Genomic DNA, 22020 nt, shown 5'->3' with positions numbered 1-22020 from the left:
GGTCTTCAGCATGCAGAAGGCAGGTTGTAGTAATTACATGAGCCAGTTCCTCATAATAAATCTCCTTTTAGATACACATACACATTTTTTAATTGATTCTATTTCTTTGGAAAACTCTAATACAAGGAACATGTAAGAACAGTGGCAGGAAGGCCAATACCAAGCACGAAATGAGGCTTGTAAAATGCAAAGATGAAAGAATGAAACCACAGCTAAAGTAAAAATGATGCTTTCGTAGGCTTAGACATAACGATTGGAACTCTACTTTGGTCGGTATGCTGCTTTAAATTAATGCAAGTCTTCGGATAAAGGGAAATTACTTCAGAGGACGCTAAAAGAACTTAAAGATAGGATTACAAAACCAATGCCAATAATCTTATGAAACAATGGAAAATGGGGGAGGTGCCTGAGGTCAGGAGACAGGCAAATGTTTCAGCTTAAAAATATGAATGGATTTTATCATCTGGTAAGCTTGATGTCAATCTCTGGCAAAGTTATAGAATGTTTTTGAGCATTCAAATAGACTGTAATCCGTAGAAAATAGCATAAATTTAAAAATATGTATGGCATCAAATAGACCTATATTCCTCTTTATGATATTATTAAGGGACTGGGTATCAAAAAAGTAATTTATCTTGAATGTAACAATATAAGAAAGATCTACTTCTGGATAATATGTGTAAGCTGGATGAGAGTAGTCAGGAATACTCAGCAGTTTCTGATCCACCTGGGAATCATCCTTGACAGTTCCATTCTATTACCTACCATATTTAACCAAACACTAAGTCCTAGCAATTCTATATCTCAAATATTTCTCAGAACTATCCATTTTGAGAACTGGACCTCCATTTGTAATCTGAGCAATTACCATCTGTCATCTAACCACTGAAATGGACTCCTACTTGGTCTTTTAATTCCATGTGTTCCCATACTGCTATTCATTACCATACTGCAGCCAGAGAGATGTTTTAAAAAAGATAAACTGATTCTGTTATGTTCTTGCCTAAAAGCTTTCACTAGTGCCTTATCTACCTCCCCTCATTCCCTGGAGATTAAGTTCACTATCATTAAAAGGGCATATGAGGCCCTGAATAGATACGGTCTCTGTCTAAATTGCAGTGTTACCTACTTGACTCTCTCAATCTTGATCACCAGGCTCCAGTCAGAATGGCCTCTGAGCTCCCAGAACTTATGAAGCTCTTTTCTGCTCCTGAACCCAACCCAGATGATTCTCTGTGCCTGGAACACTTTCATCGCAATCACCCTGCTCTCTATCCCTTCAACTCCAGTTATAAATAATTATTTTAAAGCTATCAGTTTAGTACTTGCCTCCCCTACTAAACTTTAAACTCTGAGAAAAGGGACCGTGCCTGTCACATTCACCCCAATGTCCCCTGTGCCTAGCACAGTGTCCAGCACATAGTAGATTCTTATAATTAGTTAATCCATACTATCAGGATCTGGGCATGACTCTCCTTTAATAAATGTTTCCAAGACTTGATTAAATATCAGAGTATAAAATCTGTGAGGGATATAAATCTGTGAGCAATATTTGTGGCACTGGATGAAAGAATAAAAATTTCTATAAAGTCAGAGTTGGGGAGGGGTGAGAAAAGACGAAACAAGACTGGTCATATACTGATAACTGCTGAGGCTGGGTGATAGGCATGTAGCAATTTATACTATTTTCTCTGCTGTTATTTTTAAAATGTGACTCCAGTATTGTCACAACTGGTAAAAATCTGAATTTTTCTAAAGAAAGATGAAAAGTTTACCAAATATCAACTTTTCATTGAGATAAAAGGTTCAAGAAGAGTACTCAGACTTCCTAGTGACAATCCTACTTAGGAATCTCCTTCCACATCACCCATTCCTAGAACAGTATCTGACACTAATAAAATCATAAAAATTTAAGCTTCAAAATACAGAAGTGAGTCCAAAAATCTCTTCTCTGTTTTAGTAGTCTTTCTACAACACTACGTATTTCTGAGAAGTTATTTATTACCTTCCACCTAAATCCTATTTAAAAAAGACAGGCGGAGTGAGGCGGGGCGGGAGGGAGGTGAGGAAAAGATAGAAAGAGGACAAGAGGGAGAGAAACGAAAAAAGAGAAATTATGAACAATAATTATTGTTTCGAGAAGTCCTCCTGGAATCAATTGAGAATATCTAATTATCAGAATTCAGGAATATATATGATTACTGCTTTATAGTACTTGAGTTTGAGTCTTGTAAGGTTTTACTACCTTCACATCTATACAGAAACTCCAACTTAGAGAAAAAAGTGATCTGACAGGGCCACACAATCAATAAGAGATAGCAAAAAGCAAAGTAAAGATCAGGTCCAATTTTCCTTCTCTGAGCAACAGATTTTCCAGTCAAATACTTATTCTACTATATGCAACTGATAAAAACAAAGCAATGTAATTATAACCCAATTGTTTCTATCATACAAGTCTCCTAAGAGCTAAGACCATGCATTTATCTTTCGCATCACTTACCAAACAAAAGTACTTTCAAAATGTTATGACTTGTTATAAAAATCTTGTTTAGCTAATCGTTATTTCTTCTTAAAAAACAGCTTTGATTTCTCTAAAAAATTACTTAGCTCAAAAAGATTAATCACACTTTAGAAACAATGTATATTTTCAACATATTTAGCAGTCAAACTTTGCATTTATTTGAAGGTTTATGGAATTTATTTAATGCCATATTTTCTTTTTTTAGTATACACAAAAAATCAAGGCTGAAAATTCATGTATTTTGTTAAAAATATTTTTCAGAGATTTCCTCAAATCTCTAGCTTATAAGAAAAACAGTTTGAAATTTAATAGAAAATAGTCTACACATGTGAACTGCCTTATTAATAATAAAAAAGCTACTTTCTTTTCTTTTTTTGTGTGTGTTCACTAACTCTGTTTCACAGGAAGGTTAAATACTTTTATATCTAAAATGAAACCCATAAAAAACACTGAAAGACAGTATGTCTCAAATGAGTTTTCTTAGTTTCAAAAGCTTTTCTTATTCCTCTTTCACAGAGATCTGAAAAATTAAAATTAGCATTTGAAAGTATTCAAAAATTGTTTAAATTGTTGTTTAGTTGTTATGTTCTACAGGTGCAGTACTGAATGAATTAAATTTACCATCTGCTATATCTAAATTTTGACCAGTTTACAATTATACTAACCAAAAGGTGAAACAGCTTTAACTTCACAAGTTAACAAGACTTTCTATTGGATAGAAAAATTCTTAAAGAAAAATTCTTAAACATAAAATCTATTTCAATAAATAAATACAAACAAGGCACTTCCTCTATTTTATATTAAACTATTTATAAAAAGCTATTAACATTACTTCCTTATAGTATTAGAAAGGAATAAAATAAAGGAGTCATTCAGTCATTACATTAAGTGCTCAGGGTACAAAAATGTATCTAATCAGGAGAAATTTATATTGTAGCACAATACATAAACTGTAACCATACCGGAGTGTGATAAAATAAATATGAGAGCAAAAGTGCACATAAACAGACAAGGAGCTCCAACAATATGAAAACTATACTTCTACCTCCAATTGTATATAAGGTCCATGAAGACAGGGTTTATGTTTGCTCTATCACTGCTGGATGATTACTAGGTTCAAGCATAGTGCCAGGCACATGTTCGGTGTTCAATAAATATTTGTTGGCTAAAAAAGGAGGGAAGGCTTCATACAGAAGGTAACAAAAGAGATGAGCATTAAAACATAAGTAGGAGTTACATAGACAAAAAATATGAGAAAGGGCATTCTATGCAGAAGGAACAAATGAACTACTGCACCTACCTTTCACTAATTTACGTCAATGAAGATAACATTTAGACATTTACCCAAAAATATACATTAAGTTATACCAAGTTCTGAACGTGTGACATTTTGAGTCATGCTCTAGGTCAATGATAGATAGGAACTGTTTATTTGGTCAACTTTCTATGGGCTGACAAATATTTTCCAAAAGGGTCAAAGACAGTAAATATTTTAGGCTGTGGGCCACAGGGTCTCTGACACAAAAATTTAACTCAGCTGTTGTAGCATGAAAGCAGCCATAGACAAACCATGAATGAATGGGTGTAGAAGGGCTCACATAAATCTTCGCTTACAAAAACAGGTGGCTGGCCCATGACCATTGTTTGCCAACCCCGGTTCTAGATTCTCAAAGGGACTTCTTGATAATTCTTTTTATCAAGACATTTGCTTCCTTTCAAACACTTTCACATACACTGTATTAGTGTTGCATTAAACCTTCTAAAGACACCGATAAGAGAAATAGCAGAGTCTCTATTACAGATAAAGAAACTAAAGCTAAAAGTATTGAGTGACTTACCCTAAGGAGCTACTAGTAGAGCTGATACTAAAAACGAGGACTTTGTTTTCACAACTCTTAACCATCACCCTCCATACCCAAACCTCCAATGCCCCAACTGAAACATTTTAATCATTTTTAGAATTCTCTTCTGAATCTCTAAGCTCTCTATAGCTGACTCATCACGTTCACAATAGATTTCAAGAACATCTACTTAAATGTCCATTTAAATATTTACTTCAATTCTGAAGCTAAATTATTCTTAGATCCCTTTTCTCTTTAGAAGATTTCTGTCATCTTCCATTAGGCAATCTTCTGATTCGCAAGTCTCCTAAAATGTTACTTCATCTTCAAGTAGACAGCCAGCAAGGAAAAGGGAAAATACACCTTAAGGGGTTGTAAATTCTTTTAATCATTTAATAAGACTTTATGTATTCAGTAATATAAATGAGGTGAAAGGCCTGATGCCTGTCTCTGCAATAATCTAGTTGAGAAATATCAAAGGTATAAAACAAAACTAAGGAGCAACTCCATGTAATTCAGGTCAAATTTAAGAAACTTAAAACAAATGAGAAAAATTAATTTATAGTACACACTGTCATAAAATATGTGCCTTTTGTACTACTGAAATAAGATAATACTCTGTATTTTACATTATGAAAGTTTATCAGAGATAGACACAATGTAAGAAGTCCTTGCTCTGCACAGTACTATGGGACTGGAAAAGTGACCATGCAAGATGTAAACATGCAAAGTGATCTTAACAGTTAATGGGAAAAATTATGATTGTCCTGTGATTTTAAAAAAATTGTCAAACATGAAAGGCTGATAGTTATAAATGTATAGGAAAATGAAAAAAGTAAATAAAACTAGTATTTATCATAGTAATTCAAAATATTAGAAACATGCAAAATAAAAAAAAAAAATCTTAAGCATAGTTTGAATAGTGCTTGCTTCCTTGGCATATGACTTATAAGTAAGCATCTTTCATAATCTGTGGTGAATTATCATACTATTCTCTTAAGTTCGGATGAATTTCTTGTGTACTATCATTTGTACTTTCAATGTCATAAAATATCTCTGTTCCTTTGATGAGTTTTCTGCCAGCACCACTTCCTCTGGGATAACTTCATCTTTTTCTCACACCAATTTCTACATTTATGTGGAAAAGTTTGCCTTCACTAATTTCCTGTGACTAATATCTAAACTCTGAAATAGCAGTAGTGTCCACATTCCCAGTCAGCTATGTCTTCCATAATTCCATTACATTCTTTTCAAACACTGCTTCCAAAAGTATCACTTTTCCTTTCTTTGCTAAAATTTCACCTTTCTTGGCCTTTCCTTCTTTTGATAATCTTGTGTTATAAAATGTTCTGTGGGCTTATCACTGGAGACAAGGAGGTAACACAACTACATGCTTTGCTGTCTGTGGGTGAAAATAACAGATACATAATGATGATTCACTGACAGACATTGAAAGAAGTGAAGTAATCGACTGATTCTGATACATATGTATTGTTACATAATGATTCATGGGCTGAAGAGCTAGCAATAAAATCTGTACTTTATGTAATTATTCAAAGTTAATATACCACAGCAAATTTGAACCATATTCTTCAGAAACTGGTATTTCTTTTTTTAAGCTGAAGTATAATTAACATATAACATTAGTTTCAGGTGTACAACGTAACAATATAATATCTGTATATGCTGCAAAATGATAAGTCTACTTATCAATCATCACCATACAAAGTTACAAAATTTTTTTTTTTTAAGATTTACTTTTACAATTTACTCTCTTGGAAACTGAGTATGGTATTATTTAACTAAAACATAACTAAAATTCATGCATACTGGACCTGTGCAAAGTAAGGACTGCCCATATACACACAGAGCTGTTTGAAGGCACTGGAAGGCAAACAACACAGGCCAAGATTAAAGAGCTACGATCTCAAAAAGATAAAGAATACAGAGGTAAATTGCAGATTCCCCTCAGCTTTTTCCTTGCGTGTATTTTCTAAATTCTAGCCTAAGAGAGTGAGAAAATCCAAGCACAAAGCAAGTCTTACTAATTCTGAGAAAAATGAGGTTAGAGTTCACGCCCTGTCCAAGCGGGCGTATTTTGGTATGCACACCAGGGCATTCAGTTGCAATTCCAAAAAGATCATGATTAAGAGTAAGGGCACTTTTTCCAGAAACAAAATACAGGAAGTTTATACTATCATATATTATGAGAAAAGCAATCAGTCTAATGCTGGGGAATTCAGGAAGAGAGGGATGTTGGAAGAGTACAACGTAAGGGATGACTAAAGGTGGCTTCTTTGCAAAATTATGTGCTTAGAGACTGGAATCTAAACTTGTATCACCAATCCTAAAATGTATCAATCACTCATAGAATTACAGTTACTTCATACTTTTATAAAGGGGTATTCTGAAATCAAACATTGCTATATTTACCATTATGTAATCCCATCCAGAGCTGCTTGTGATCTTTTTTCTGCATTTCATTGATTACTTGACTTTTGTGCTTTAAAGCATCAGCTTCTTTCACACAAGACATAAAATGAGCTTCAATTGCATCCTTAGATGGACAGTGCAGAAGGTCCTTTTCTGGAAAACCCTATCAAAGGAAAAAAATACACATATAAAACAGGTACTCACATTATAAAATTAGCTTCCTAAAGAACTATATTTCCCCCAGTTTTCCAATACTTTTCGCAAAACATCTCTTACTTTCCCAATAAAGAGATTTTAGTACAACTCCAAATACTTTTTAAATTAACTTAAAAATCTTTAGCTATCTGGGTATTTTATACTATTTCCAAAAAATCCTTATATAATATGGTATGCATTTAAACAACATGAAAAAAGATATGAAAGAGTAATAATTTTAAAAACAGCTTTCTGACTGACCATACCTGGTGTTGGCAAGAATGTGAAATGGAAATCTCATCCACTGCTGGTGGAAATGTAAAATGATACAACTACTTTGGAAAACAGTCTGATAGTTTCTTTAAAAAGGTAAACATATATCTACTGTCGGATCCAGTTATTCTACAACTAGGTATTTACCCCAAGAGAAAGAAGCATATATCCACACAAAAACTTGTACATGAATGTTCTTAGCAGCTTTATTTGTAACAGACAAAAAAAGGAAACAACCTAAATGTCAACAGGTAAATGAATATGTAAATCGTGGTATAAATTTATCAAAGTTTACACTTTAATATGTATAGTTTGCTAGAGGTCAATTAGAGCTTAATAAAGCTGTTAAAATGTAGCTTTTAAGGTCAAATAGCTCAATTTATATCCTATACCTTCAGTGAATCTTTTAGGAGGTTGAGGTAATGATCAATGGTCAGATAAGCAGTTATGTAAATGAGATGACTAATATACTTTGAAAAAAAGAAAGATAATAATAACTAATACTAATTGAATAAATGACAGACATTATACTAAGACATTTTATATGATTATAATTTAATTTTTATAACAACCCTTGAGGTAAACACGATTGTTATTGCTATATTACAGATTAAAAAATTAAAGTTCAGAGAGTGGAGAGTCATACAGCTTGCAAATGGTAGAGCTAGGATTAGTCTGACTCAGAGTCCCAGCTCTTAACCACTATGTACTACCACTTCCTCCATAACACCTAAATACTTAATGATTATATTTCAACATTATTTTACAGAAAAAGACATTTGTTCTGTCTCATAATAAAAAGTCAAACAATAATGGTAGAAAACAGCATTTAGTTGTAGCCTACTCGTGTTACTATATTAATGGACAACATTCAATTATTCCAAATCATGGAGAGCTCCCAAATAATTAAAAAACTTACAGTAGATGCCCTCCTACTAAGAAAGTCACTTTACTATGCATAGCTATTTTCTAACGTATATTCTTTAAATGCAAAGAAACAGTCATACCTCCATTCTGTTCTCATAGTCTGATTTCACAGTTTCTGCTGAGTAAAAGGGAAGCCACTATATAAACTACGCATTGGTCGGTCACAGCTGCCCAGAGCAGAAGAAACAGCTGAGACAATCAAACTGTTTCTCTAGGTACAAAGGGATTCCAGATGCATGGTGCTGTTGTATTAGAGGTCCATAAAAAACTAAGGTGGATGTTTTCAGACACAGGAACACAAAGGCAAAGAGTAACAGAAAATGTAAAATTTCATAAAAATGAAAAGGCAAAAGGAGACCGAGAGATAGAAAGACAAAAATAAGACATGGGAGAGGATATGGGTGCAGAGAAGGGCATCTGCCTTAATCAACTTTACAATCAGCTGCATTTGCTTCGATTTAGCTAGACTAAGTGAATTTGTCCTGGCTTCTTGATCAAAACAAATTAAATGTGTATCGTAACAATTCTATCTAGTCAAATGAATTAGCATTATGATAATTATTTCTATTTAGGAAAATTTTAACTTTCTTAAACTTGATCTATAAATTTAGAATGGATTTTTCAGATATTGTACAGTTCCCCGTGCTGCTATTTACCCACTTTGGTTATGAATGAGTAGCAGAAAATATGAAAGTTCATATTCCAAAGAAAATAGTAGTTTCATGTAGTTTGAATTTATGACCTATTTAAGCTTAAATACTGTTAGAATGTTAAACATGTACACAAGCTGATTATGGGAAAAAGAGAGTCAGGATCTCTCAAAAGAGTAGTTTGAGATGGTAGGAGGGAGGATCCTACCATTTTTAAGTGTTGCTTCAGAGTAGGCTGCTAAGTCTCTCAATGGTGCTTGTAACCAGAGAAGGTACTTAAGTTTTGCTTTTCCTGGACTTCTATTGTTTTACAGGTTTCTAAACTTAACTAATGCTGACTGACACCTAAAATTCACAACTGACAATTACAAATGACTAGTCTTTACAGTAAATAAAGGGGGTCAATCAAGAAAATGCAGATATTTGCATATCTACCCTTCAAGAGAGGTGAACTCTTTCATGAAATGAACTCGGGGGAAACATGAGAGCAGTCACAGAAAAAGCAGAAAACTGTTTAGGCAGCCACAGCAGTTGAATTAATTGTGGCAATGAATAAAGTGACAGATGTTTCAGTCAAAGTCCTCTCAGCTCCTACTCATGAAATGCTCTTCTTTTCCATGATTAGCTTGGGGTAGGGATGGAAAATCTCTTTTTCCTAAAGCTTCACAGTAAAACTGAGCAGACTCTTGACTCATTACAATTCTAATCTCTTCTTAGATATATTAGCAGTTGTATGTATGTGCAAGTCTTCAGTCCAAACAAATCCTTAAAAATAAAGGTGAGTTTGAGACCAGGTTTACTTGCTTTCATTAATCCTCCATGTCAGAATGCCTAATAAACTAAATGTAATTTTACTTTTACACAATTGATCTAAAAGGTTCCATTTACTTAGATATTATTATTTATGTCCTTTGATTAAAATATTATTTTAGACAGTCTACAATATGTCTGGACATATTAGAGATAACCAAATAACACCAAACTAAACAACACTAATCTAAAACTACCTACAAGGTAAGTGGGGCGGGGGTGCAGGGGGAAAGCCTATCAATCTATTAATAACACCACAAGCTCTATTAAGACAATGAGCAAAACAAAACAACAAAAAAATTTCCATATAATCAATAAAAAAATCTAATATCACATTAAAAACACAAAAGTTGCCACTACATAGTGTTATGGACTTAGTGTTTGCGTACCCCCGCCAATATTCACATGTTGAAGGCCTCACTGTAATAAAAGTGCAACGGTATTTGGAGATGGGGCCTCTAAGGAAGAAATTAAGGTTAAATGAGGTCATAAGGGTAGGGCCCTCATCCAATAGGCTTACTGTCCTTATAAGAAAACACAGCAGAGAGTCCAGTCTCTCTCTCCCCATAGACAAGGAGGAAATGCCTTCGAGAAGAGAGACCTTACCAGAAATCAACCCTGCTGGCCCTTGACGTGATCTTGGACTTTCTAGCCTCCTGAACTATGAGAAAATAAATTTCTGTTGTTGAAGCCACCCGATCTGTGGTATTTTGTTATGGCAGTCCAAGCAAACTAAACGTACATAGCGATGTGATTTTATTTAATGTTGATTTACCTTCTAATAGCAGACACAGCATTCTGGCAGGGAAAATATGAGGCCATAGTTTAAAGGCTTACTTTTATAAAATCTAAAATGTTCTTTCAAAAATCACTTTGGGGGGGGTGTGGTGTGTGTGTGTGTGTGTGTGTGTGTGTGTAAATAGAAAGGGAGAGAATCTTTCAAATGTTTCTATCAAAGTATTATTTTCAGGGTAAGAAAGGAACATACTACGAAAAACATGCTAACAAGAGTTAGCTGAATCAATGCTAAAATCAGTATTAAAATCTGTTAAACTTTCTTGATTTTCTTAAATCTTCTAATTTAACCAAAATCCAATCTACAAACTTACCGGCAACCAATCTTCTTCTTTCTTGGTACAATCTAAGGAGTATCTTCCATCCTGTTTTCTATATACCATTTTTTTGAACTATGAAATCCAGTTCAACTAATTATTCCTCTCTGTTCCTGTAACATTATCTTTAACGATTTTTCTCTGTAATTACCATTTCCCATTAGTTTTTTAAAAATAAAACTACCTCCTAAAAACAAAAAACGAAACCATTCCCTCAACCTCAACTCCCTTCTGGCTGCTGCCCTCTTTCTCTTCTCCCCCTCAGAGCCAACCTTTACACTCACCTAGCTGGCATGCAGCTCTTACTTACCACCCATGGAATCTGTCTGCTACCCTTATCACTCCACTGAAACAGCTCTATTCAAGGTCAACAATGATGACTTTCAGTCCTTAATTGTTTTAAGTTCTCACCAAATATCTAACACTTTTGACTATCTTCTTTGAAGCAGTCACTCTCAAAGTTGTTACCACACTTCTCATTTTCCTCTTATTTTTTCTCACTCTCATTTACAGGAGCCTATTTCTGGGCCATCCTTTAAATGTTGACATTTTGCAAGTTTCTGGCCTAGAATCTGTTTGGCTTTTTCATTCTATATACTCGCTTTAAATAAGCTTACCTACTTCCATACTGTGTGAACTAAGGAGTCTCGGTATCAGTCTCCAGCCAAGATCCTTCTTGTGATCCCAGAACCCAGATATCCACTAATCTAGTAGACACATGTCAGGTGTATGAAACTCAACAAATCCAAAAGTAAACAAATGATTTTCCCCCTTGACTCTTCCTCCTCCCTATTTCCCACATCTACTCTAGTTCTCTTGCAACCACATTCTAAGTATATCTGAATTCACTCACTTTCAAGATTCTCAGTGCCACTTTCCTAGTACAAACTAAGCAACTATCCAACATTTCTGAAAACCTTGTAACTGAGTTCCATGCCCAAAGTCTTAATGCCTTTAATTCATTTTTCACATTTGGAGTCACACTGATCTTCCTAAAATGGAAATCTGACCTTCTCACTCAGCTGCTCTGCTCTACTTTTAAGATAAAATCAAACTTCTTCTAAAGCCTTCGATTTTCTGAATGACTTACATCTCTGCTAACCTCTCTAGCATAATCCCTCACTCTCATTTCATATACTTCATTCTCTCCCTTCTGTCATCTGCTCATTGTTTCAGTCATACTCTCTCATTTCAGTGCCTTTGCACAAACTATTTCCTCTGCCTGGAGCTCTTTATCTTTGCCTATCTCTCAATCACTTACAAGCCTACTCCCCAAAAATCCTCCTCAATCTTCAAGTTCAGTTTTGACATCACTTTCTCCAGGAAATTTCTTATTTCCCAAGTCTAGGTACAGTTTATAAAGTCCTTACACTTGACTCTGTATCATTTATATTATGTCACACTACTTTTAAAGCCCCAAAAGGAAGAGACCATGATTATTCTTACTTCTCTGTCCCTCTCTCAATAAATATTTAAAAATAAATAAATTTTATTGAGATATGATGCATATATAGTGAAATGCAAAAATTTGAAGTATATAGTTGGATGAATTTTGACACCACATAACTGTCAGCTCAAACAAGGTATAGAATATTATCACCCTCAAAATTCCTTGGTGCTCTTTGCAATCAGTTCCCTCATTTCAACCCCAACTAATCGCTGAATGATTTACATCACCAGAGACTAGTTTTGCCTGTAATATAACTGCATATAAATAGAATCATATAATACGCAATATTGTGTAATATAGCATCTTTCACTTAACGTAATGCTTTTGAGATTCATCTGCGTTACTACATGTATTAGTAGTTAGTTCCTTTTTGTTTCTGAGTAGTACACCACAATCTTCAAATCCAAAAACCTATTAGTAGACACTAAGATTGTACTCAGATTTGGGCTATTATTAAGAGAGCTACTATGACATTAGTGTTCAAGTCTTTTGTAAACATGTTTTCATTTTTTCAGGTATATACTTGGAAACAGAAATGTTGGATCACAGAGTAAGTTTATGTTTAACTTTATTTAAAAATTGCCAAACTGTTTTCCAAGGTGATAGTACAATTTGACACTCCCGCTAGCAACGTATGAGAGTTCTGGTTACTATGGAGCCCTCCAACTTGGTACTGTCAGTCTTTTTAATTATATGAGAGTTCTGGTTACTATGGAGCCCTCCAACTTGGTACTGTCAGTCTTTTTAATTTTAGTCATACTAGAGTCTGAAGCAATATCTCATTGCGATTTTAATATACATTTCCCTGATAACTTAAGATGATGAATACCTTTTCATGTGCTAACTGGTTATTCCCATATAAATACATACATATGTATATATATTGTCCAAATCTTTTGACTTTGTACCAAAATGAAAAATATATTTGGGAACAATTAAAGCAGTTAATGTCATGCTTACTTTTGTAAATATTGTTCACAAGTAACACTAGGTAAACACAGAAAACTGCACCCAACTAAGTCAAGCCACAGAAGAATACACAAAACACATACACCTCAGAAATGGACCTGCTACCTCAATCCACATTATGAGCTATCCATATCCAGTGTTACAATTTTGTCCGATTTCAGATAACTTTCCTTTCACCACTTCACAAAAACTGAGAAGCTGCAAACCATTCCAATGCTCATTTCTACAAGCAAATTTCTTATCTAAATAAAAAGCCATTTTTGTAGTATTTATGTATTTATTAACCATTTAACATGGTTAAAACTGTGCTTTTTAAAAATTAGGTTCCTATCTTTTTCATTTGTCACTAATGAGGTTTTGGGTTTTATGTCCCTAACCTACTCTCCCCATAAGTCCTGTGATTTTTAATAGCAGTTCTTTTTAGAAATACATATTTTACAGTAGAGTAAAACTGCCTATAGTAATGGTAGAAGCAGACGTCCTTGCCGTTTTCCTGTTCTTACAGTGAAACATTCAATAAATCCCTATTTAGCATGATTTTTACAGTAGAGTAAAACTGCCTATAGTAATGGTAGAAGCGGACCTATAGAAGCAGACATCCTTGCCTTTTTCCTGTTCTTACAGTGAATCCCTATTTAGCATGATTTTTAGTGGTAGGCTTTTCATATTTACTGTCAAATTAAGGAAATTCCCTTCTATTCAAAAGTGTGCTAAGAGATTTGATGACACATGGGTACTAAATTCTGTCAAAAGCTTTTTCTGCATTTATTTATCTGATCACACGAGTTTTCTACTTTCTTCTGTTAAATGTGATGAATTATGCTGATTCACTAATATTTGAAAATATCAATTCCTGAGACAATCTCAACACAGTCATGGTGTACTGTCCTTTTTACATATTGCTGGATCAATTTGCTAGTATTTTCTTGAGAGTGTTTGCATCTATGTTCATGCATTTTTGGGAGCGGCTGTATTTTCTTTTAATATTTTTAACAGATTTTGGTATCAGAGTTATTCTGGCCTGTAAAACAAATTGGGAAATATTCCCCTCCTTTCTATTTTCTAGAAAAAGTCTCTAAAGATTGATATTATTTATTCCTTAAATATTAGAATTCAAAACTGAAACTAGGCAAGAAACATTACTTTGTGAGAAAGTTGTTTTTAATTACAAATCCAAAACTAAGGGGCTATTCATATCTGCTACTTCTTGCAGCACTTTTAGTAAATTGTATTTTCACTGAATTTGTCCATTTGTCAAATTTGCTGGCATAAAGTTATTCATAATATTTCCTTCTATCCTTTAAATGGCTATAGGATCTGTAGTAATACCCCATTTTTCATCACTGATGTCAGTAAATTGTGTTTTCCTACTACGGAAAGAAAAAGTTTTAAATTCCCTCTAAGCACTGCTTTAGGTGAATCCCATAAATTTCAGTATGTTGTGTTTCCATTATGATTTAGCTTGAAATATTTTAAAATTTCCCTTGTGATTTCTTCTGAGCCATAGCTAACTGACAATTTAGTGGCCCCATCCTTTAGACAAGTGTGGTCATTTATTTTACTTATACAGACATTATAAACCCTTCCTTAAAATTATGCTATTATTGCTTGAGACAGTCATTTCTCTTTTAAAGAAGTTAAAAAATGTAATCTTTTATATTTACCATTGCTCGTGCTCTTCATTCCTGCCTGTAGCTTCTTTCAGTCCTTTAACATGTCATTCCATTGTCTCTTGATCTCCACATCATTTACCTTACTGTTCTCTTTTATGTCATGTGTCACTTTCTGTGTATGGCTGCTTTCAAGATTTTCTATTTATAACTGGTTTTTTAGCAGTTTAATTAGGATGTGCCTGAGTATAGTTTTCTATATATTTATTTGCTTGAGATCTGCTAAGCTTCTTTGACACCCAGACTAATTTTTCTTCCTCCTAAATTTGGAAAATTAGTAAACATTATTTTAAAATTGAGATATAATTCATACACAAATCACTTAAAATTCACCATTTTAAAGAGTACAATTCAGTGGTTTTTAGTATAGTCACAAGGTTGTGCAACCATCGCTACTAATTACACAATATTTTCATCACTCCAGATGAAAATATTCATATCTATAAGCAGTCACTCCCCATTCTGCCCTCTCTCCAGCCCTTGAAAACCACTAATATACTTTCTATCTCTATAGATTTGCATATTCTGGACATTTCATATCTAAGTCATATAATATGCAGCCTTTTGAGTCTGTTTTCTTTCACTCAGCAAGCTGTTTCAAGGTTCATCTATGCTGTAGCATGTATCAGTACTCCATTGCTTTTCATGATCATACTCTGTCGTATGGATACACGTTTTGTTTATAAACATTTGGGCTGCTAAACATTTAGGATGCATCCACCTTTTGGCTGTTATGATTAATGCTATGAACATTATGTACTACAAATTTTTGGGTGGACTTGTTTTCAATTCCCTTGGGTATATAGTCATATGACTATAGTGTAATTAGTGGGTCATATAGCAAGTCTATGTTTAATCATTTAAGGAACTGCCAGACTGTTATCCAAAGTGGCTCCATCATTTTATATTCCCAATAGTAACATATGAGAGTACCAATTAGTCAACACTCTCTTTACTTGTTATTGTTCAACTTTCTGATTACGGCTATCTAAGTGGGCATGAAAGAGTGACTTACTGGGGTCTCTCTTTGCATTTTCTTAATGACTCATTATGGTGACCATCTTTTCATGTGCCTACTGGCCACTCACTTATCTTTTTTGGAGAAATGTCTACTTAAATCCTTTGCTCATTTTTAACTGGGTTATTTACCTTTTTATTATTGAATTCTAAGTTTTTTAAAATATATATGTCCTGGATACTATATCATTATCAGATATATAATTTTGCAAATATTTTTTCCTATTCTGTGGGATGTCTTTTCACTTCCTTTGAGACATGAAAGTTTTTCGTTTTGATGAAGTCCTATATATCTATTGTTTCTTGTGCTTTAAGTGTCATACCTAAGAAATCACTGCCTAATCCAAGGTTACAAAATTTACTCCTATTTTTTTCCTAAGAGTTTTAAACTTTATCTTTTTTATTTAGGTCTTTGAGCCATTCCTACTTATTTTTTTTATAGGGGTCAATTTCTTTCTTTTGCATGTGGATATCCAGTTGTTCTAGCACCGACTGTTGAAAAACTATTCTACCCCTCACTGAATTGTCTTGGCACCCATACAAAAAATCAACTGCCCATAAATATATGTGTTTATATCTGGACTTTCACTTCTGTTCCATTTATCTGTCTATCCTTATATGCCAGTGACACACAGTTTTGGTGTCTGTATCTTTGAAACCAAGAAATGTGATGAGTCTAATCGTTATTTCTTAAAAATAATTTTCTGGCCTATTCCCTTGCCTCTCCTTCTAGGACTCCAATTGCATGTATGTTAGACTACTTGATATTATCCTAGAGGTCACTGGGTCTCTGTCCCACCCCCACTCCCCATTTTCTTCTCTCAGTTCTTCACATTGGATAATTTCTATGGCTCTGTCTTCAAGTTCACAGAAACTTTCAATTCACTGTTAAGCCCATCCAGGGAAGTTTATTATTCAGATATTATTCTTTTCAGTTCTACAATTTTGTGATCTTATTTTAAGTCATTGAGTTTTTAATAGTTGCTTTAATTCATTTTTTTGCTAATTCCAAATATGGGTTACTTCAGGATAAGTTTCTATCTGCAGCATTTCTTCTCCCTGATATGGTTCAAGTTTTCTTGCTTATTTGCATGTCTAGGAATAGCTGATTATACACTTATATTTTGAATACAGTGTAAAGGTTATAGATTATACTGTCTTTCTTGATGAGTTTTGTTTTGCCTGATGCTGCTCTTTAATCATAAAAAAGCCTTAATTTTAGGATATATTAAGGAAGATTCTGAGTAATTCTTACTCTATAATAGGAATTGGCAAATTTCTTCTGTAAAGAGCTAGATGGTAAATGTATTAGACTTGTGGGCCACACAGTGTCTACAGCAAGTGCTCAATTTTGCCATTGTAGCCCAAAAGCAATATGTAAATGAATGAGCACAGATGCTGAATTTCAGTACTTTACTTATGGTCACTAGAATTTATATGTCACATAATTTTTATATGTTGCAAAATATCATTCTTCTTTTGATTTTTTTTCAGCTACAAAACATAAAAATCATCCTGAGATCACAGGCCATACAAAAATTGTCAGTGGGCTAGATTTGGCACATAGGCCAACCCTCCTCTGAAGTATAATCCTTACTTCTACAGTATGGACTTTCTGGTGTCTCAGATAAATGCCCAGTATGTTAACTAGGTCTCTCCCACATCTGGCATCCAACATCTCCAAGCATCATGGGACCTGTCCCACTCAACTCCCCTAACACACACTCTCTACTAGACCTTAAGGAATATCACCTATACATGTGTAGCCCAGCTCTCGGCCAAGTACTCTTGGGGAACTCACACTTATATATCTTTTCCCTCTTCTCTGATACTCTGGCTGGCAAGTTCCAGGTGCTTCACAGCCCAGAACTCTGATCTCTCCATTCTCAGCTCAGTAGAACTTTCTTACTCTGCTTGGGTTTGACTCCCCATTACATAGACAGAAAATTGCCCTGAAGCACAGATAGGCTGAATGTGGAGCTCACCTTTTTTGTTCTCTTTCTCTCTAATGTCCAGTGCCTGAAACAGCTCTACTTCATATATTTTGTCCAGTTTTACAGCTGTTTATGGTTGGAGAAAAAATCCAATCCAGTTACTCTGTCATAGCTGAAAGCAAATGTTAACCTCGATAAATATTTGATGAATAAATTAATGACTAAAACTATATTTCATAAAGTTTTAAGTATGTATGACCCTCAGTGATCTCCACCTCTTGGTATTCACACCTTTCTTTAATTCCTTCCCCCTGGAATGTGGGCAGGACCTGTGATCTGCATTTAACCAAAAGAATGTGGCAAAGGTTATAGGATATTACTATGAGTAAGTAGCATTATATAAAACTCCAGTCTTGCTAACAGACTAGCCCTAGAGGCTCATTTTGTTGACTCAATGAAATAAGCTGATATATTAGGAAAGTCCATATGGCAAGAACTTCAAGCAGCCATTAGATGCCGAGTGTGGCATCTAGCTGACAGTCAGTAAGAAGATACGGTCCTCAGCCCTACAATCACAAGGAAATGAATTCTGCCAGCAAACTGAGTGAGCTTGAAAACAGATTCTCAAGTCTCCAGGCAAGAATGTAGCCCAATTAACATCTTGATTGCAGTCTTGTGAGACCCTAAGCAGATAACCCAGGTAAGCCTGACCCACAGAAACGGTGAGATAATAAACATTTGTTGTTTTAAGCTGCTACATTTGTGGTGATCTGTCACATAGCAATAGAGAACTAATATCATATACTATTGATATGTACTATAAAACAGCTATGAACATTTAAAGCCAGGAAGTACAGGTATCAGAAGCATGGGAGAGACTATGAAATATACTCAAGAACAAGGAAAGTTACCTCAGACTTATGTCATCACCACACAGTGGAAGAAGCCTAGATATGGTATGTTATCTGAAAGAGACACAGTGGCTTTTGGCCTAGAAAGAAAGAACTTGTCCACCAGAAAAAGGGTGTGGTCAGTCACACAAGTATACTTAAAGAAAAAGTCCCAGTCAGGACCACTGGTAGGTCTAAAAACTTAACTTTGTCTGGTTACCATCCCTCAGCAATGTTTTGCACAGAAGCACTTGCCTTAATACTCACCCTATTTTGCCCAGCAAATGTCACTGTCAAAATTCAAAACTAAAATTTCTCCCCTTAATAATCACTGTCAAAATTCAAAACTAAAATTTCTCCTCTTATCAAACCAAAAGACAATTTAGTACCATGTTATCAGACAAGAAAGAGAGAAAAACACTAAGTTATTGTTGATTCTGTTTACTCTATGAAACTTTACTTAGGATAAGCAGTAGAACTGGGCATTTTAAATGGCCCAATATTTTCACGTGATGTTACTAAATTCTGAATCACACTAATGTCTCTTTTAAAAATTCCACACTGTTAGCAACCTTTTGATTACAATTTGCAAGCCTATAGAAATAATGAAAATATCAAAGAAAAAAAGACAGAGAAGTAAAGCAAAGGTAGCATAATGTTAACAACTGGCAAATCCAGATGAAAGGTACATGGATGATAATTGGAGAATCCAACTTTTCTAATGTTGGTCTCCCAGCCCCTACCCATGAATCCACTCTGAACTACAAACTGACCACGTGTGGAGAGGAGGCAGGGGGTCTCTTGGAGACTTTAGTGCTGCAAGAGAGAGAGAGAGAGAGAGAGACAGACAGACAGACAGAGAGAGAGACAGAGAGACAGAGAGACAGAGAGAGACAGAGAGAGATAGAGAGAGACAGAGAGAGACAGAGAGAGACAGAGAGTGTGTGTGTGTGTAATGCATGCTAAAAGACTGAAATCTAGGTTAAAATATATCATTGCTACTCATTTATTTATTCATTCAACAATTACTGAAAATCTAATAAAAATCAACATGTATCTTTGAAAGCAAATATAAAAGAAGTAAATTCCAAGCAGTCTGGTTAAAACACAGACATCATTTGACATACTCACTACAATATCATAAAAGAAAACAAATAATGACATACCAACTGACAAAAGTTGTTACTTAATAAATTTAATCTGTTGATGACAAAATATTTTCTAGAAACTTAAAACCTGCTTCCTCACTCTAAAAGCACTGCTTTTCTACCTGCAAATGTAATTTTTACTCATTTTCATCATAATCAATTGAAAGCCATAAGGTAATACAACAGAAGTGGGCCTACAACAATCAATATAAGCTATCAGTCAAACATCTGGGGACAGCTTTAGAGATAAGCTAAGTCTTATAACCCTAAATAAAGAGAATTTAGTATATAGACAGAAATATGAGCAACAGTTTTCTTCCAACAGAGACAACGGTCAGAACGAATAAGAGCAGCTAAGAGAAACACATCAGTAATTTGAGAAAATTTGTAACATCCTCTATAATTTCTTTATTAGCTATAAAATTCTGCTTTTTATTTGATTTCTCTAATAAACTTTACAGCTGGGAAGAAAAATATATGATCTACTGAGGACCCCAAAGAGCAATTCATTTTAAAATACAAAGAATAAACCCATTACATGTTAACATACAAATCTTCTTTTTGTAAAAAAGTAGCTCTATTTTCCAGAACAACAATAACAACAACAAAAAAATCTCGGGAGAAGACTGGCACTATTTTACAGTTTCGCAAATAATGTCTGGCTTAATAGAAAATAGATGGATTATGTTATTTGCTTCTACATTCAGTATTCTGCAATGTTGTTTTGAAGTATATAAATATACAGACTTATAAAATTATGTAGTTGGAAAAAGGAGTATCATTTTAATAGTCTTTTCAGATTTATGGATATTCTTTTTTGATACTACACTAAATTCAATAAGTATAGTTTATTATAACATTAATGTGGAATCTGAAACCACATCAATAAACATTTCAATCTGTGTTATATTAAAATCCTGATTCGCCCTCTAAATGGCTCTTTTATACATGTATGATTTTGTAACATCATGCATTGGTCATTTGGAAAATTTCTGTTTGTTGAGTTAATGTAGATCTCCAAATGTTGACATAATTCATTACATAAAATTTCTTAAAAATCAGATTTGTTAAAATGACCACCAATCTCATCAAAAAAATCCTTTTAAGAATAATAAAGCTGTCAAGCTTATTGTAGCAGATACATGTTTTCCAAAATTCTAATTTTCACTTAAAAGTTCAAATTTTGTCATTGGAAACAAATACTGTCAGTTGTTTCACTTGCAATGACAGGTTCACTTTATTTTCAAGAAACTGATTAATATCCAAGTATGAATAACTACAGTTGGTCTATCAGTCAATCTTTCAAATAAAAAAAATGGTGTTTCATGAGAAAAGTGGCTTTTTCAGCTTGCAACTCAAACAAGGGCACAAGCGCTTTTCCTTAGGACAACCACAATACCTGGCATACAGCGTTAAGTGTTTTATGTGTACTTCCCATTTTATCACACAGGAGATTAAAAAGATATGTACTTAAGAGTGAAGATTAATATTAATAATTTGTACTGCTTCATCCAAAACAGTCAGTGTGTAGTGGTGAAGAATATAATGACTACTAGTACAGTATGGTGCATTGTCTTACTTCGTGCTAAAGGGCCAACAGTTTTACCCACCAACACTTTTGCAGACCATTACAAATGTAAACACAGTGGAAAAGGCAAATAGCATCTTAATATTATTAAGGAAATAGATTTGACCTCATGAATCCCTTGACAGGATTCTGGAAAGTCCCATGGGTCCACTTTGAGAATCATTACACTATGCCAACCCTAACAATTCTAAACCTTTCTTGTCATTATTATAATCCATCGACTCATTTCATTGATAATTTCAGAGGGCTTAGTATGTAGTACCAGTAAGTACCATAAAGAGGCTGAGTGTTTGAGTGTCTTTGTGTCATTCACCCAAGCTCCTAGAACAGTGCCTGGCTGGCACACAGCAGGGCTCTCTGTAATTGTTGAATGAATAAAGAATAGATAGCCATGATATATTTTAACCTAGATTTCAAAGTTTTTTAGCATGTACTACACACACACACACACACACACACACACACACACACACACGCGCACACACGCACAATCTAATTATTGAAATTAATTTTCAACATAAAATGGGAAAGACTTGTTAGAAAATACAGGACCTCTGCCCTTATTATGCTTGGAGCAATTTTATCCTCACAC

General features: G+C 34.2%; 1 protein-coding gene across 4 annotated transcripts in view; it reads right to left on the bottom strand.

Annotated features, from left to right (window-relative positions):
- ATG5 (autophagy related 5) overlaps window positions 1-22020 on the bottom strand; it is a 116741-nt gene that overhangs the window by 69084 nt on the left and 25637 nt on the right. For all 4 annotated transcript variants that reach the window (XM_023530929.1, XM_023530928.1, XM_011360704.2 and 1 more), the window contains exon 5: window positions 6796-6958. In XM_023530929.1, the coding sequence (XP_023386697.1) occupies window positions 6796-6958 (163 nt within the window). The remainder of the gene's footprint in view (window positions 1-6795; window positions 6959-22020) is intronic.

This window comes from Pteropus vampyrus, unplaced genomic scaffold, assembly GCF_000151845.1.
Source record: "Pteropus vampyrus isolate Shadow unplaced genomic scaffold, Pvam_2.0 Scaffold58, whole genome shotgun sequence".
Taxonomy (NCBI): domain Eukaryota; kingdom Metazoa; phylum Chordata; class Mammalia; order Chiroptera; family Pteropodidae; genus Pteropus; species Pteropus vampyrus.
The sequence above is the reverse complement of the archived record's forward strand: the minus strand, read 5'-3'. Positions and strand labels throughout refer to the sequence as shown.